Source organism: Pipistrellus hanaki (assembly GCF_964339955.1).
Source record: "Pipistrellus hanaki genome assembly, chromosome: 16".
Taxonomy (NCBI): domain Eukaryota; kingdom Metazoa; phylum Chordata; class Mammalia; order Chiroptera; family Vespertilionidae; genus Pipistrellus; species Pipistrellus hanaki.
Window position 1 is genome coordinate 38,740,953 of NC_140518.1, and position 16,646 is coordinate 38,757,598.

General features: G+C 63.3%; 1 protein-coding gene across 1 annotated transcript; it reads right to left on the reverse strand.

Moving 5' to 3' along the window:
- Window positions 1-2,163: 2,163 nt before the first annotated feature.
- Window positions 2,164-16,492, reverse strand: ALOX12B (arachidonate 12-lipoxygenase, 12R type). The gene is made up of 15 exons (XM_084861785.1): window positions 16,247-16,492; window positions 14,096-14,300; window positions 10,648-10,729; window positions 10,373-10,459; window positions 10,149-10,271; window positions 9,767-9,870; window positions 9,285-9,457; window positions 8,894-9,037; window positions 7,778-7,981; window positions 7,499-7,585; window positions 7,019-7,188; window positions 6,362-6,483; window positions 4,227-4,327; window positions 3,753-3,923; window positions 2,164-2,387 (listed from the first exon to the last, which is right to left on the reverse strand). Exons 1-15 carry the CDS (start codon window positions 16,391-16,393, stop codon window positions 2,208-2,210), a joined length of 2,100 nt encoding a protein of 699 aa, XP_084717911.1. The 5' UTR covers window positions 16,394-16,492; the 3' UTR covers window positions 2,164-2,207.
- Window positions 16,493-16,646: the final 154 nt, after the last annotated feature.

A 16,646-nucleotide genomic window follows, 5' to 3' on the forward strand; every position in this document is an offset into this window, starting at 1 on the left:
AGGCCACACTGCCGCCCAGAGCACACTGCCGCCCAGAGCACACTGCCGCCCAGAGCACACTGCCGCCCAGAGCACACTGCTGCCCAGAGCACACTGCTGCCCAGGCCACACTGCTGCCCAGAGCACACTGCTGCCCAGGCCACACTGCTGCCCAGAGCACACTGCTGCCCAGGCCACACTGCTGCCCAGGCCACACTGCTGTCCAGGCCACACTGCTGCCCTGGCCACACTGCTGCCCAGAGCACACTGCTGCCCAGGCCACACTGCTGCCCAGGCCACACTGCTGCCCACGCCACACTGCTGCCCAGAGCACACTGCTGCCCAGGCCACACTGCTGCCCAGAGCACACTGCTGCCCAGGCCACACTGCTGCCCAGGCCACACTGCTGCCCAGAGCACACTGCTGCCCAGGCCACACTGCTGCCCAGAGCACACTGCTGCCCAGGCCACACTGCTGCCCAGGCCACACTGCTGCCCAGGCCACACTGCTGCCCAGAGCACACTGCCGCCCAGAGCACACTGCTGCCCAGGCCACACTGCTGCCCAGAGCACACTGCTGCCCAGAGCACACTGCTGCCCAGGCCACACTGCCGCCCAGAGCACACTGCCGCCCAGAGCACACTGCTGCCCAGAGCACACTGCCGCCCAGAGCACACTGCCGCCCAGAGCACACTGCTGCCCAGAGCACACTGCCGCCCAGAGCACACTGCCGCCCAGAGCACACTGCCGCCCAGAGCACACTGCCGCCCAGAGCACACTGCCGCCCAGAGCACACTGCTGCCCAGAGCACACTGCTGCCCAGGCCACACTGCTGCCCAGGCCACACTGCCGGCCTGTGTGGGCCCGACGGGAGGGGCTCAGCTGCCGGCCTGCCCCAGGGCGGGCTCCCAGGAGGGTTCCTAAGCTGCTTGGGCTCAGGTGAGGCGTCCGTCCCCGTCTTCCACCCTCTCCACCCCACTTCCCGGGCAGCAGCCCCTGGGGTTCCAGCTCCATGCTCTCCAGCCCACTCCCGTCCAGGGGTCCTTGGCTGACCTTGTCAGGTGTTTCCCCATGAGCATTTCGCCTGCTCAGCCCCCCCGTGCTGCCATCCGCAGCCCCGGGGCCACGCAGGAGCACTGGCCGCCCTGTGCTTCCGGGGTGTGGGGTTCAGCGTGAATCCAGTGCCTGGACGCCCAGTGTTTCTGCAGATCTGGGCTCCTGCAGCCCAGCCAGACCCGGCGGCCTCCGGCCCTGAGGTCAGTGCCATTGCCAGCCCTCCTGCTCCTCTGGGGGTCCCCGGTGAGACCGAGGACGGCGAGCGCGGCGGGGGTGGGGAGGAGGGTCTGGGGTTCCAGGAGAGCGGGTGGGGGAGGAGGGTCTGGGGACAGTGGCTCCTTGGAGGGACACTCAGCAGGCTGGCCCCTTCCCCGGGAGGGCTGCGGTGCCAGGTCTCAGAGTCTGGTTTCGGGGATCTTGGGCTCCCAGCAGGTGGAGCTCAGAGGACTGGGTTTGCTGTGCGGGGCCTAGGGCAGCCCTTGGGTCTGGGCGTCCGGAGGTTTATGTTTCAGTCGGACAGGTTGGGTGGTCTAGGTTCCTAGTGGGCAGGTCTCGGATGGCGGACTGTGAGGCTGGGTGGGTTTTCTGGAGGCTGGTCCTTGGTGGCCTGGGTGCCCAAGCGGGGGGACTGAAGACGGACCCGAATCGCTCTGGGGTGAAAGATGAGGCAGCGGCGTCATGGAGCCCAGGTGCCAGCCATCTCTCCCGCAGCCCGGGTCCCCGGTCCTGGGTCCCCTGGGGAACACTTCACCGAGGGGCGGGCAGCGGAGCATGGGAGACCGCGGCCCACAGGGGTGCCTGGTCCTTACTTCGGGGGACATCGGGGAGCAGAACCCAGGCCTGACGCCGCCCTGCACCCCCCTGGGCCCCGGGTGGTGGGAGCCCTTCCCTCCCCCTTTTTCCCTCCCCCCTCCCCCTCCCCTCTTCCCACCTCCCCTCTCCCTCCTCCCTCCTCCCCCTCCCTTCTCCCTCCTCCCCCCTCCCCCCTCCCCCTTCCCACCTCCCCTCTCCTCTTCCCTCCTCCCCCTTCCCTCTCCCCCCTCCCTCCTCCCGGCGGTAAGCAGCTGCCTGTGCACCCACAGACACAGGCTCGGCCGGAGTGGTTCTGTGCTTTGTTTCACATTGTGTTTTATTAAATAGTCGGGGCGGGGGACGGGGTGGGGGGGGGGCTGCCTAGATGGAGATGCTGTTCTCGATGAGCACCGGGTCCAGGTAGTAGTAGGGGATGGGCAGGCACTTGTTGCGCTGGCGGATGCGGTGGGAGATCTGGGCCAGGCGCTGGCGGAAGGCCTCCATGCTGCGCCGCGGCGCGTCCTCCACGAAGTGGATGTCGGGGAAGTGGCCCAGGGGCCGCTGCGGGCGGGCACAGGGCGCTGAGTCCGCCGCCCCCCGGCGGCCTCTCCCGGCCTCCCCCCCTGGCCCCCTCCTGTGGGCCCACCCCCAGCTCCCAGCCCCGGGCCGCCCCCCCCCAGCTCCCAGCCCCGGACCCCCCCCCAGCTCCCAGCCCCGGGCCGCCCCCCAGCTCCCAGCCCCGCCCCCCCCAACTCCCAGCTCCCCCCCAGCTCCCAGCCCCGGCCCCCCCCCCAGCTCCCAGCCCCGGACCCCCCCCCAGCTCCCAGCCCCGGACCCCCCCCCAGCTCCCAGCCCCCGGCCGCCCCCCAGTTCCCAGCCCCGCCCCCCCCAACTCCCAGCTCCCCCCCAGCTCCCAGCCCCGGCACCCCCCCAGCTCCCAGCCTCGTCCCCAACCCAGGCCCCTCCAGCTCCCAGCCCCGGCCCCCCCCAGCTCCCAGCCTCGTCCCCAGCCCAGCCCCCCCCAGCTCCCAGCCCCTGCCCCCTCCCCGGCCCCCCCCCAGCTCCCAGCCCCGGCCCCCCCAGCTCCCAGCCCCGGCCCCCCCCAGCTCCCAGCCCCGGCCCCCCCAGCTCCCAGCCCCGGCCCCAGCCCAGCCCCCCCCAGCTCCCAGCCCCTGCCCCCACCACGGCCCCCCCCCAGCTCCCAGCCCCGGCCCCCCCCCCAGCTCCCAGCCCCGGCCCCCCCCCCAGCTCCCAGCCCCGCCCCCCCAGCTCCCAGCCCCCCCCCAGCTCCCAGCCCCCCCAGCTCCCAGCCCCTGCCCCCACCACGGCCCCCCCCCAGCTCCCAGCCCCGGCCCCCCCAGCTCCCAGCCCCGGCCCCCCCCCAGCTCCCAGCCCCGGCCCCCCCCCCAGCTCCCAGCCCCGGCCCCCCCAGCTCCCAGCCCCGGCCCCCCCCCAGCTCCCAGCCCCGGCCCCCCCCCCCAGCTCCCAGCCCCGTCCCCCCAGCTCCCAGCCCCGCCCCCCCAGCTCCCAGCCCCCCCCCAGCTCCCAGCCCCCCCCAGCTCCCAGCCCCTGCCCCCACCACGGCCCCCCCCCAGCTCCCAGCCCCGGCCCCCCCCCAGCTCCCAGCCCCGGCCCCCCCCAGCTCCCAGCCCCGGCCCCCCCCCAGCTCCCAGCCCCCGGCCCCCCCCCAGCTCCCAGCCCCGGCCCCCCCCCCCAGCTCCCAGCCCCGCCCCCCCAGCTCCCAGCCCCGCCCCCCCAGCTCCCAGCCCCGCCCCCCAGCTCCCAGTCCCCCCCCAGCTCCCAGTCCCCGCCCAGCTCCCAGCCCCGGCCCCCCCAGCTCCCAGCCCCCCCAGCTCCCAGCCCCGGTCCCCCCAGCTCCCAGCCCCTGCTCGGAGCCCCCCGCTCTGCCCTCGGACCCCCCCCCACCTTGTCGTCGGGCTCGCGGCTGAGCGTCCAGAGCACCAGCAGGATGATGCACGTGGTCTTCACGTCGGGCAGCGTGTCCAGGAAGGTCTCCTGGGTGCTCAGGCCCTTGGCCTGCATCGGCGGGTTCCGCATGGAGGACGGGAAGTTGGGCATCCAGGACGTGAACTCCAGCTGGGGGGGGGGGGGCGGTCAGAGCTCCGGGGCCTCTCCGGGTTAAATGGAGGGGGGGGTTAAATGGAGGGGGGGGGTAAATGGAGGGGGGGGTAAATGGAGGTGGGGGGGTAAATGGAGGTGGGGGGGGGTAAATGGAGGGGGGGGTAAATGGAGGTGGGGGGTAAATGGAGGGGGGGGGGTAAATGGAGGTGGGGGGGTAAATGGAGCCGGGGAGGCAGGGCGGGCGGAGGGAGACCGGGTTTGAGCTCGGGGCTGGGATGAGGTGAGGCCGGGGCTGGCGTGGGCAGTGAGCACAGGTACCTGCCCCGTGTTGACGGCGGCGTGCTTGGCGGAGCAGATGTAGATGATGATGGAGACGTAGCGGATCAGCTCGGGCACCGTTCGCAGGCACGTGGGGAAGCCTGCGGGAGAGCAAGGCCCAGCATGGCCATCCCGCCCTGGCCCGGGCTGGCCGCTAGAGGGCGCGACCGAGCCCAGCCCAGCCTGTCCTGCCGGCACCTCAAGCTGCTGCATCCCCGCCCTCATCCCGCCTGGTGGCCCTCCCTCCCTGTGGTCACAACCCCATCTCCCCTCCCCCTTCTTCTGTCCTCTCCCCTCCCCCCCCTCCACTCTACAAGCCTTGGCGCGGTCCAGGCCCGCCCGGGCAGCTGCCTTAGGGGACTCTCTGCCCCAGGTCTCAGGGGAGCAGCTTTGGAAGAATCCTGGCTTTCCTGACGACTCCAGTCCTTCATCCATTCCCCGCCACACACACACACACACTCACACACACATACACACACGCTCACACACACACACACACACACACATACAAACTCACATACACACACATACACACACTCACACACACACTCACACACACATACACACATTCACACACACACACATACAAACTCACATACACACTCACACACACATACACACAATCACACTCACAAACACACTCATACATACACACTCACATACACACACACTCACATACACACACATACACACACTCACACACACTCACACTCACAAACACTCATATACATACACACTCACATACACACACTTACATACACACACATACACACACTCACACACACATACACACACACAGTCACAAACACACTCATATACATACACACTCACATACACACGCTCACATACACACACACTCACATAAACACACACTCACATGCATACACACACTCACATACACATACAAACACACACACAACACACTCCTGTGGGACACAGCTCACTCCAGATCTATTTCTCAGCAGCCTGGCTCCTGGCCTCGGGCCCAGCCTAGCCTCTCGCTCTGTTCCCTGTGGTCCCGCCTAAGCAGCCGCCCTGCTGGCCGGGGACCCCAGGTTCCAAGCCTAACACAGTCAAACAGCCCCTCACCTGCCTCCTCAGCCTCCTCCCTCCACGCCCCCCAGTGCCGCACCCTCCCCGTTCTGAAAGCTCTGACCCTGAGCGCCACCTTGGCCCCTCCCCCGCAGCTCCCCCTGCCAAACCCAAACCAGTCACCCGTCCTGTCATTTCTCTTTCCCAGCTCCCTCCGGATCCTGGTCTCCACAGCCCCCCCCCCCTTTCAGGCCCCTGCCGCCCCCTCCTGGACACGCAGCTGCCCAAACTGCCTCCCGCTGCCCGCGCAGCCTGATGCTGTCCTTCATAGCTCTCCTCCGGCAGCCCCTCCCCGGCGCCTCCGGCGCTGAGCCACTCCGAACCCCTCAGCCGTGCTGTGCGGCTGCCCTGCTCTGGCTTCCACCGCCGCTCCAGCTGCAGACCTGTCAGCAGCTCCCAGAACGCTCCACCCGCTCCTCCACACAGCTGCCCTCCACCCACAGGTCTGCCCACCCCCTCTACCCACCACCCCTCCCCGGCTGGGGCAGGTGCCTCCCCGGGCTCCTGTCCCCACCAACACACTGCAGCAGCCCCGCTGTAACTGCCCTTCCTTAACCCTCCCCCCTCCCCCCCCTAGACTGTGAACTCCCTGGGGGCAGCTCCTTCGCCTGCTCATTCCCTTTTGCCCGCTCAGGACCCAGCACAGTGTCTGTCACATCACAGATGCTTGTTGAGTGGATGCCCAAGTGGCATGACTTCAAATGCTCTCCCGCCCTGGAGGCTGCCCGCACCCCCAGCCCCCCAGCTTGCAGCACACTCTGCCCTCTGTGTCTGCGCTCACGCCCCGTTTCTCAGAACACTGGGACCCTCCAGGTCTCTACAGAGATGACCCGCAGCCCTGACCTCAGACAGGGGCCAAGGCCGGCCGTGCTTCCTTCCCCAGCCTCTCTGAGAGGCTGCAGCCCTGAGGGAAGGGCCTGTCCACATTCTGGGGGGGTGACCTGGCCTCCTTCAGCTCCCAGGGAGACAGGCTCCAGCCCAGCCGGGGGGGGGCACCCCAAAACCCTGGACCCCTGCCGATGCCCGGGTGCCCAGGCCCATACCTGAGCTCTCCCGCCCCAGGAGGCACTCCTTGAATATCTCCTGCACCCAGCACTGCAATTCCGGGTCAGCCTCCACGGCCGCGTCACACGGGTAATAGTAGGTGATGATCTCTGTCACATACCTGCCCGGGGAACAGGCCTCCGTTCGGACCCTCCTCCTGCCCTCCCCACCTTTCCCAGCATGCCCCGGGCCCAGAGCTGCCCCAGGCATGTGGGCCAGCCAGTCCTGTGGGGCAGAGACGGCGGCGAGGGTTGCTTGTCAAGGTCAGAAGATGACACCAGGGGGAAATGGTGAGCATCATAGACCGATGGACAAGAACAGACCCAGAGATCAGGAGCCATGGGTCAGGCTGTCGGACCTCAGAGGGAGGGCGGGGATAAAAGGGGGAGCTCAACCAAAGGACTTGTGTGCGTACCTATGAGCCTATCCAGTGGTCAAGGACAGTAGGGGGGTGGGGGCATGAGTGGGGGTGGGGGATTGGAATGGGGGGTTGAGGACAAATATGTGATACCTTAATCAATAAAGAAATTTAAAAATAAATAAATAAATAAATAAAATAAAAAGGAGAACTTCCGAAAAGATGGCACCAGACCCAAGCCGGGCACTGTGAGGCTCCAGCCTCTCAGGTGCCCACCCCGGTGCCGTCCCCCTCTGACCTCTCCAGCGCGTCCCACACGGCCAGGCAGTCGTCCCGGTAGTAGTACCCCGGCAGGTCCTGCACCCCGCGCTCCGCGAAGTCGTTGGGGGGGTAGCAGCCCTCGTAGGTGATCTCCGACAGGTACCGCGCCATCAGCTCCGCGATGCCCTTCAGGCCCAGCGACGTGGCCTGCGCGGGGGGAGCGCACGCTGGAGCCAGGGGGCTCCCGGCAAGCCCTGCCCGGGGCGCTCACACCCAGCTCCGACGCGGTCTGTGGTGCTCCGGTGACCCCCGCCCGGCCCGCCCCACCCCGAACCCTCACACGCCAGCCAGCGCTCCAGCCCCTGCCTCTGCCTCGGTAGCCGCAGCGCCCACTCTAACCAGCCCCTCTGGCCCCGCTCCCTCAGGAGCTAAAGGCCAGTGGGAAATCCTGCTGGCAGTCGGCCTGCGGAGGCCGGAGGGAAAGGGGGGACCGTGCTGGCGCCGGGGGCAGCCTCACCCTGGCAGAGAGCCCCCCCTCATTGAGGAGGATGGCCCGGCCGATGCTGTTGATCTGGATGGTGTAGCGGGTGTGGGGGATCAGGAGCTGCGAGAGAGAGCAAGGAGAACTGACGTTACCCCCAAGGGCCTTGGCACCCCCATTTCTGCAACATCAGAGGGTCCCCAGCTGCCTCCCCCGGTCTGACTGGGACCCCTCCGGCTGCTGAGCAGGCCGGCGGCCCTCTGAGGCCGGGCGAGGGCCGGGATGCCTCGGCGAGGCCCCTGCCCGCCCGCGCACCTTGTAGAGGGGGTGGCACATGGGCAGCTGCCGCAGCATGGCCAGGCAGAAGGCCTCGGCGATGAGGTGGGAGCCCAGCAGGTGGGCGTTGGCCTCGTGGTAGTAGAACTCGGCGTTGCGCACCCACGTCTTGGCCAGCAGCCAGTCCCACTCCGAGTCGTTGGGCAGGAAGATGGGGCAGTCGGGCCCGGGGGTCTGGCTGAGCTGGGAGCGGGGACGGAGGGGGTTAGAGAGGGCAGAGACCTGTGCACACCAGGACCTCAGGAGGGAGGCCAGGGGGAGTCTGAGGAGGTAAAAGCTCCACCCTGCACGCCAGTGCCCGGCCCCCTGAGCACAGCGCGGCCCTCCCTCCCTCCTACGCCTGCTCCTGCCGTTCCCGCTGCTGGAGTGCCTCCCGCTGTCCCGGTCTCCGCCGCTGCTCCTACTGATTCCTCGTGAGCCAGCTCACAAGCCACCTCCTCCGAGAAGCCTCCCCTGCCCTCCCCACGGCCGCCGCCTCCAGCTGCGCGGGTCTGCACTGTTCAGGGTACCAGCCCCCCGGGGAGGGGTCACTGCAGTCCCACCTAACCCGTCCCACTACCGAGCCACCAGGACTCGGCCTTTTCTCGTTTGGACAGGAGCCTGGTGCTGACCGCTGGGAAGGAAGCCCCTCTGACCCATTGCCTGCCAGACCGGAATCTGCAGGCAGCTGCTCGGTCTGACGAGCTCAGTATCTCCGTGCTGACACACACAGCACGCACGCGTTGCACACAGGTGCACCCACAGGGACCGCATGCACACACGGGCAGCACACAGACGTGCACACGTAGGCTAACACAGAGACTCCGCCAAAGGGCCACACGCCAGGCTCTCCACTGGCTGCACACCCAGCTGGGTATATACATAAACATAGGTATGGTGTCAGAGGCACACCAGCAAACATACACTCACATGGACACACATGCTTACACAAAGAGCTGCTCACATACACACACACATGCACACGCACAGAGGCTGGCCTGCTCACACACATTCACACAGGGGCTGCAAGCACACACAGGCCCACACTCACACACACACTTGTGCACACATCTATCCACACAGCTGACTACCACAGCTGGGCCTGCCCCCGGGCACCTGGATGGCGATGGGCATCATGTTCCCTTCCGGGTTGAAGTGCAGCAGGCAGAGGGGGGCGCACTGGTGCTGCTTCTGGCCGTTGAGCTCCACGGTGGGGATGCCCTCCAGGATCCTGTAGTCTGCCAGGTAAATGTTCCCCTTCTGGAAGGCAGCCGCCAGGGCGGCAGGTAGCACCAGCACGGGGCGCCCAGGCCCGCACCTCGGGTACCGAGGGCTCTTGCCCGCCTGGTGCAGGGCTTGGCCAGGGCCCAAGAGGGGGCGATGGTGACCGCGGGGCAGGGCTGAGCGGGTGGGAACTCTGCAGAAAGCAGAGGCGGGGGGCGAGAGGGGATGCCCAGGAGGGAGCAGAGCCAGAGGCTGTGAGGGGTCTCCCCTGACCGGGCCTCACCTCCAGCTCCGCTTGCAGGCACGTCCCTTCGCCCAGGAACGGGGCCACCATGTCGTCTGTGACGGGGAACTTGTCGGGAATCCGCGTGCAGCGGCGGATCACGCTGGGGTTGATGCCGTTGAGGTACTGGTACCCAAAGAAGCTGTCCTCCGCCCAGTGCTCGGCCACGTACTCTGGGGGGGGGTGGGCGTCAGGACGCTTCCCGGTTTCCACCAGGGACAGAGGGGCCTGGGACCACGGCCCGGGACAGAAGAAGGGACACCCCGGAGGAACATGAACCCCGGGCCTCCCCCGAGGGGCCCAGGGCGACGTTCCCCAAAATGCCGCCAGAGGGCGCGCTCGCCCAACGCGCCGCTCCGGCCTCAGGTGCACCCGCTCCTCCCGCCCAACCTCCCCGACGTGGGGTCCTGCTTCCAGGACCAGTTCCTCCCGCCAGAGACCGCAGGGCTCCCCGAGTTCCGTTAGGAGGCCCCACCCCCTACCGGAGATGACCGTCTTGTAGGCAGGGAAAACCTTCTTAATGTCCTTCAGTCTCTTCCACGACCGCTTGCAGTCCACGAAGCCTCGGAGTTTGAACCTCAGCGCCCTTAGGAGGTGAGGGGGGGGGGGGGGGAGCTGTCAGAGAGGCTGCCAGGTGCCCTCCGCCGCACCCCACCCGGGACTCAGATTCTCTGCTCTCTCCCTGGGTCTCAGGGACCCAAGGCCCATTGCTCAAGGCCTTTCTGGGCCTCTGTCTCTGGCCTTGCTTATCAGCTCCATCTACCTTCCTGGCCACCTAACCCCTGGGCTGGGGTGGAGGCGCCTGGAGCAGAGGGAGAGGGCAGTCGCACCGGAGCCCTCCACCCCTCCCTCGCACACACTCACATGGGCCCCAGGCGAAAGAAGAAGGAGGCTGTCTTGATGAAGGAGTAGCGCAGGTTTGAGTTCAGGAACCTGGTGGCCTTGAAGTTGATGAGAATGGGGAACCCAGGGATGGAGCCATTCCACCTGCGGGAAGGAACGCGGGTCTGGGGCGGCACGCCTGGGGCCCAGGGCTCCAGGAAGGGGCAGAGCCCAGGGGCCCGCCCAGGGCGGCCCAGGGTCCTTACTCAGGCCGGTTGGGGTTCCTCCGGACCGGAGGGCGGTAACTGGGGATGTACACGTAGTTGGGCAGGCCGGGCACGAAGACCCTCCAGCTGCAAAGAGAAGCTGGAACAGTGAGCCGATGTCCCCGGCCCCGGGCCCCCCGCGGCCCCTGCCGCCCTCCCCCGCCGCCCTCCCCCCGCCGCCCTCCCCCCGCCGCCCTCCCCCCGCCGCCCTCCCCCCGCCGCCCTCCCCTCACCGCCCTCCCCTCACCGCCCTCCCCTCACCGCCCTCCCCTCACCGGTAGAAGTCCTGCTTGGCTCTGATCTCCTCCCTGCGGTGCTCCAGGAGGATTGGGAGGGTGTCGTCTGCTGTTGTCTTTCCTGCAGGGAGATCAAAGCGGGGGCGGGGGGGGGGCTCCAGGTCAGGCCCGGCATCTGCCCACCCCCACCCATTTCAGGGATCAGAATTCAGCTTCTGCCTCCCAGGTTGGCTCTGGGGTCCCATCACAATCAAGGATGGGAGAGGGAGGGTGTTTCTCCACCCAAACACCGAGATAAAAGGACCAGGGACCACCTTGGCCAGTGTGGCTCAGTTGGTTAGCCAGTGTTTCCCAAAGTGGTACGCGTACCCCCAGGGGTACGGGAAGAGTTGTGGGGGTCCGCGTTGCACCGGAGTTTGGTGGGGATATGCACTGCACCGTGCTTAGCTGCGCCTAATTCTACGTCCTCATGAGTGCGAGGGGGACTCAGCGCTACGAAAATTATAGAAGGGGTACACATATGTCAAAAGTTTGGGAAACACTGGGTTAGAGCATCAGCCCTATACGGAAAGGTTGTGGGTTTGATTCATGGCCCAATTGGGCACATAAGGGCTGTTCACTCTCTCTCCCTTCCCCTTTGGGTAAGGATTTTTTTTAAAAAAAGCATCAGGGGCCCTGGCCTCTTTGGTTCAGTGGAAAGGGTCCCGGTTCGATCCCAGCCAAGGGCACATGCCTGGGTTGCAGGCTCCATCCCTAGTAGGGGGTGTGCAGGAGGCAGCCAATCAATGATTCTCCCTCATCATTGATGTTTCTATCTCTCTCTCCCTCTCCTTTCCTCTCTGAATAAATAGATATATGTTTTTAAAAAGGACCAGGGACCACCCTGCCCCTTGCTTCACCCTCTCCAGCTGGGCCCTGCTGCTACAGGGATGTCCCTCTTCCAGACCCTCTGAAATCCTAACGGTGACGCAGCACTTACTAAGCCTTCTTTATATTAATAATCTGATCTGCACAAGCACAGCCTTACGAGGCTGGTGACTACTGTTACAGGCTCACGGCCTGCTCTCCACAATTCCGAACTCCAACAGGCTATGCAAATCAGCTTGGTTGGTGTTCCACCAGTTAAGCACAGATTCCTTGGTTGGAAAAGTCTGCTCGAAATTTACCTGAGACCATAAACAATCTTCATCCAACTCACTTGGTGTAGCTACTCATAATTTGTACCACAGAAATGTTGGTATATTTGGGTATATTTGATTAGGGAGTTCCCTGGTGAATATATCACATATCATAGTGTGAATATATTCACACTATGATATATATGATATATATATATCACATTTCTATATCTCTTCTAAATAAAGTCTACATTTTAAAACATGCCTGGCCCTCAGTTTCAGCTAAGGGACGATATTGCCATGCTCATTTCACGAGGAAAAAAACACTCAGTATTCCAGAGAGCGAACACAGCGAGCTGGGATTCGAACCAAGGCAGTCTCCTTCTGATCACTAACCCCCCACCCACTGACCACCACCAACAGTTGTTAAGCCTTTTCAGAATTCCCTTTAGAGATTGTCTCATTGGACCCTCACATCAGCCCTACGGAGTTGGTTCTGCGGTTAGCTCCATCTCACAGGTGAGCTGGAGCTTATAGGAGCTGAGAAGTGCACCCGGATGTCCAGCTGGGGTCCCATCGCAGTCAAGGATGGGAGAAGGAGGGAGGCTGAGCTCCGAATCCCGGCCTGTCTGTCTCCAGCATCCTGGCCGGCAGCCCCAGGCTGGCGAGTGCCTGCCCCTGCAGCCCCATCATTTTCCTTCAAGGTCCCTCCGCTAGCTCTCCTCCTCCCTCTTCCTCAGCTTGTGCTGTCTTCTGGGGGAGCAGCACCCCCTGCACCCCGGGAGTTGTGTAACACAGAGCCCCAGCTCAGCCTGGGGAACCTCACTCCTTCGGCCCAGCGGGTGACGCAAGTCTCCCTGCCCTGGTGTGTTTGACGGCTGCCCCACCCAACCCCATTCCTGCACCCTCCGCCCATTCACCCTGCCTGTCCCCGGCTGCCATGCCACTCAGACTTATCCCTGTGGGGCAAATCCCGTAAGACCCTCCCTTTGGCTTCCCCGTCCTCTCCCGAACCTGCTTCCCTCTGCCCCCGCCCCTCTTCTCCCGGCTCAGGCCCGCTTCCTTGCTTCCCAGGAGGGGGTTCCCGCCCCAGGGCAGCAGATGAAATGGGTGGTCAGCTGCAGGGATGGCAGAGCTCCAGGCCCCAGGCCCCCTCAGCTCCGTCCTCCCCTCGGACCCAGCTCGGGGGAGGCCAGCAGATGCTCAGTGGTGGAGTCAGGGGGCCAAAGAGAACAGGCCCGCAGTCCCACGAGCAGTCCCACATTGGGAAGCTGGCCCCAGGGCTAGGCCAGGGCTCTGGCAGGGGTGGGCATACGGAGCGCAGGCACTCGGATCCTGTCTCTCTTCCCTGGGAGCAACCACGCTACTGGGAAGACCGCTGGGCCACCGAGGGAAACCCAATGGTCTGTGTGAGGAGCGAGGGAGGGAGTCTCTTGGATTAAGGGGGACTTAAGGAGTAGCAGTGAGTCCTGTTAGAGAAATAAGGAGTCTTATTGGGGTAAGAAGGAGTCCTTTGGAGGAACAGACCATCCCGTCGGTCTAAAAAGATGCTCGTTAGGCCGAAACCAGTTTGGCTCAGTGGATAGAGCGTCGGTCTGCGGACTGAAAGGTCCCAGGTTTGATTTCAGTCAAGGGCATGTACCTTGGTTGCAGGCACATCCCCAGTAGGGCGTGTGCAAGAGGCAGCCAATCAAAGATTCTCTCTCATGGATGTTTCTAACTCTCTATCCCTCTTTCTTCCTCTCTGAAAAAACAAACAAACAAAAAAAACACACAATAAAATATATTTTTTTTAAAAGATGCTCGTTAGGAACCCCAGGGCATGATGATAAGGCACAAGGCCTCCTGCTCTGGCACCGGGAGAACCTGGACTGACAGCCTCCGCAATGAAACGAGGCAGCAGACGGAGAACCAGGGCTTCTGACTAGAGCAATAAGGCTCCTGTGGTAGCAACAGAACCCGCTGGGTCACAGGGAGTCTTTTCGGGTTCGCAGGACGTGCTATTTATGCCTATAAATAAGGCATCCGGCCAGGATCCTGAGGCCTGAACCCAGAGTAGCAAGCGGTCTTTTTAGAGAGGCTGGGCAGCCATGGGCGAGGAGGGGAGGCCGGGAGAGGGGGCAAGGAGCAGGCTTGTCTTCAGCGGGAACCTGTGAGCCGGAGATCCCGGGGGCAGCCCCATGCCTTATTCACCGCTGCTCCTCAGGGTGCAGCCCGAGCCGGCTCCGCACGCAGCGATGACTAAGAGGCACACGTAAGAGTGGAGGGAGCTCCCGGGAGTCCCAGGCTCGCGTGTACCGGGGCCATGCTGGAGCGGCCTCGCTGGAGCAAGGGGCCCCAGGGCCGGGGCTGGGCCGGGGAGAGCTTGCCTGTGGCCTCCCGCAGAGCCAGCGTCTCGTAGCCGTCCATCCACTGGTAGGCGGGGAAGTGGTAGACGCGGCCGTTGGGCGCGCAGATCTGCACGTAGTTGCAGTACCAGGGGTCCTTGGGGAAGAAGGAGCACCGCTCCTTGTGCAGGCGGATGATGATGAGCTCGCCCAGGTCCTGCTGGCACCGCACCGTGTACTCATCCACCTGCAAGGCACAGGCCGGCTCAGGCTCCCCGAGGGCCGCCCCCGCCCCCAGGCCTGCGCGTGCGCCCCCTTCCTGAGCCGGGGTGACCCGATCTCGGGGCTCCCCTGCCGCCCCTCCAACCTGACTGCTCCCTGCCAGGCTCACTCACCCTCCCGCTCTCCACTCCCAGTTCCTGAGGTCCCATCCTCGCACCCACCTCCCATCTGAGGCTGCAGGATCCACGCAGACCCCCAGGGGCTGTGGTATTAAGGGGTCAGGGCCCCCAAGACTCCTACAGCCAGCCCCCTCTTCTCCCACTTGTCAATGAAGATGCGGAAATTCAAAAGCGGCCACACAGACAGTGACCTATTCAGGTCGCATAGCAGCAGGTTGCTGAACCAGCCCCAGAACCAGGGCTGAGGGCTGAGGCCCAGCACAGGCGCCTTCCGCCATGGAGAAGGCGGGCCGCCAGAGAGGCTGGTCTGCCGTCAGGTCAGTCGCAGGGGCTCCCGTGTGCATTAGCTGGTTGTGATGCACCGTGACTCGGGGAGAGCGGGTGAGACTAGGAGGAGGAGGAGCGAGGGAGAGGGGAAGAGAGGACGTGGGAAAGGATGAGGGGAGGGGTGGGAAGGGAGGAGAGAGAAGGAGAGATAAGGGGTGTAGGAGAGGGTTGAGAGATGAGGGATGTGGGGGGCCTGACGGGAGAGAAGGAGAGAGAGGGAAGAGGTGAGAGAGGGGGAGGGAAAGAGATGAGGAATGAGCAAAAAGGGAGGAGAGGTGAAGACAGGGGGGAAGGACGGCCCAAAGGCCAGGGGGCTGGGGGTCAGGTCTGTGTGAGGGGCATCCAGAGCCACAAAGCCCCACCGCTTCAGGCCTGTCCCAGACTCCCCAACCTCTGCCAGCCCAGCTGTGCCCCTCCTCCGCACCCCTGCTTCCCTCCTTATGCTCCCCAGACAACACCACATAGACATACACACATGTACTACACATGTGCTCATGCATGTACAACACACTCACACACACACATACACATATACCAAACACAGACTCACACATATACATACACCACACACAAATACCTACACATCACACACACTGACATATATACACACACCACACACAATCACATATACATACATCACATTCAGGTATACACAAACCACACTCACATATACATCATACACACATACACACATACACACACAACACTCATATATACATCATACACACCACACTCACATATACATCATATACACATACACACACCACACTCACATATACATCATAACACATTAATACACCACACTCACATATACATCATACATACATTCACACATACACACACCACGCTCACATATACATCATACACAGATACACACACCACACTCACATATACATCAAATACCCATTAATACACCACACTCACATATACATCATACACACACCACACTCACATATACATCATAACACATTAATACACCACACTCACATATACGTCATACACACACCACACTCACATATACATCATATACCCATTAATACACCACACTCACATATACATCATACACACACCACACTCACATATACATCATATACACATTAATACACCACACTCACATATGCATCATACACACATTCACACACACCACACTCACATATACATCATATACCCATTAATACACCACACTCACATATACATCATACACACACCACACTCACATATACATCATATACCCATTAATACACCACACTCACATATACATCATACACACACCACACTCACATATACATCATATACCCATTAATACACCACACTCACATATACATCATACACACACCACACTCACATATACATCATATACACATTAATACACCACACTCACATATACATCATACGCACATTCACATGTACATTCACACACACATATACACACTCGTATACGTACACCACACGCACACACACTTACCGCCCCAGTCGCAAAGTCTCTCCCAAAATGGTTCAGCCGCTGCTTGTGGCTCTCCCCTTGGGTGCCCACGATGGTCAGTGAGATGCAGTCCAACGTTCCTGACAAGAAGTCGTCACCAGTGGCCACCTTGACTTTGTAGGTGGCCATGGCTGCTCTTCAGGAGGCAGGAGGGGAGCTTAATCCTGAGCACGGGCCCACGCCAGGCAGGGAAGCCAGACCGGAGAGGAGTGGAAAGGCCAGCCTCCCGAGGCGGCAAGGTGAGGCGAGGAGGACCGGCCCCCAGCAGCCCAGATCCCGGAGAAGCTTCTGCCCGGGGCGGGCAGGGCGAGCCAGGGAGGCTGGGTGAGGCGGGTGAGGCCGGCTCCTGGCTGTTGGGCAGGTGTCTGGGCTGCGAGCCCTC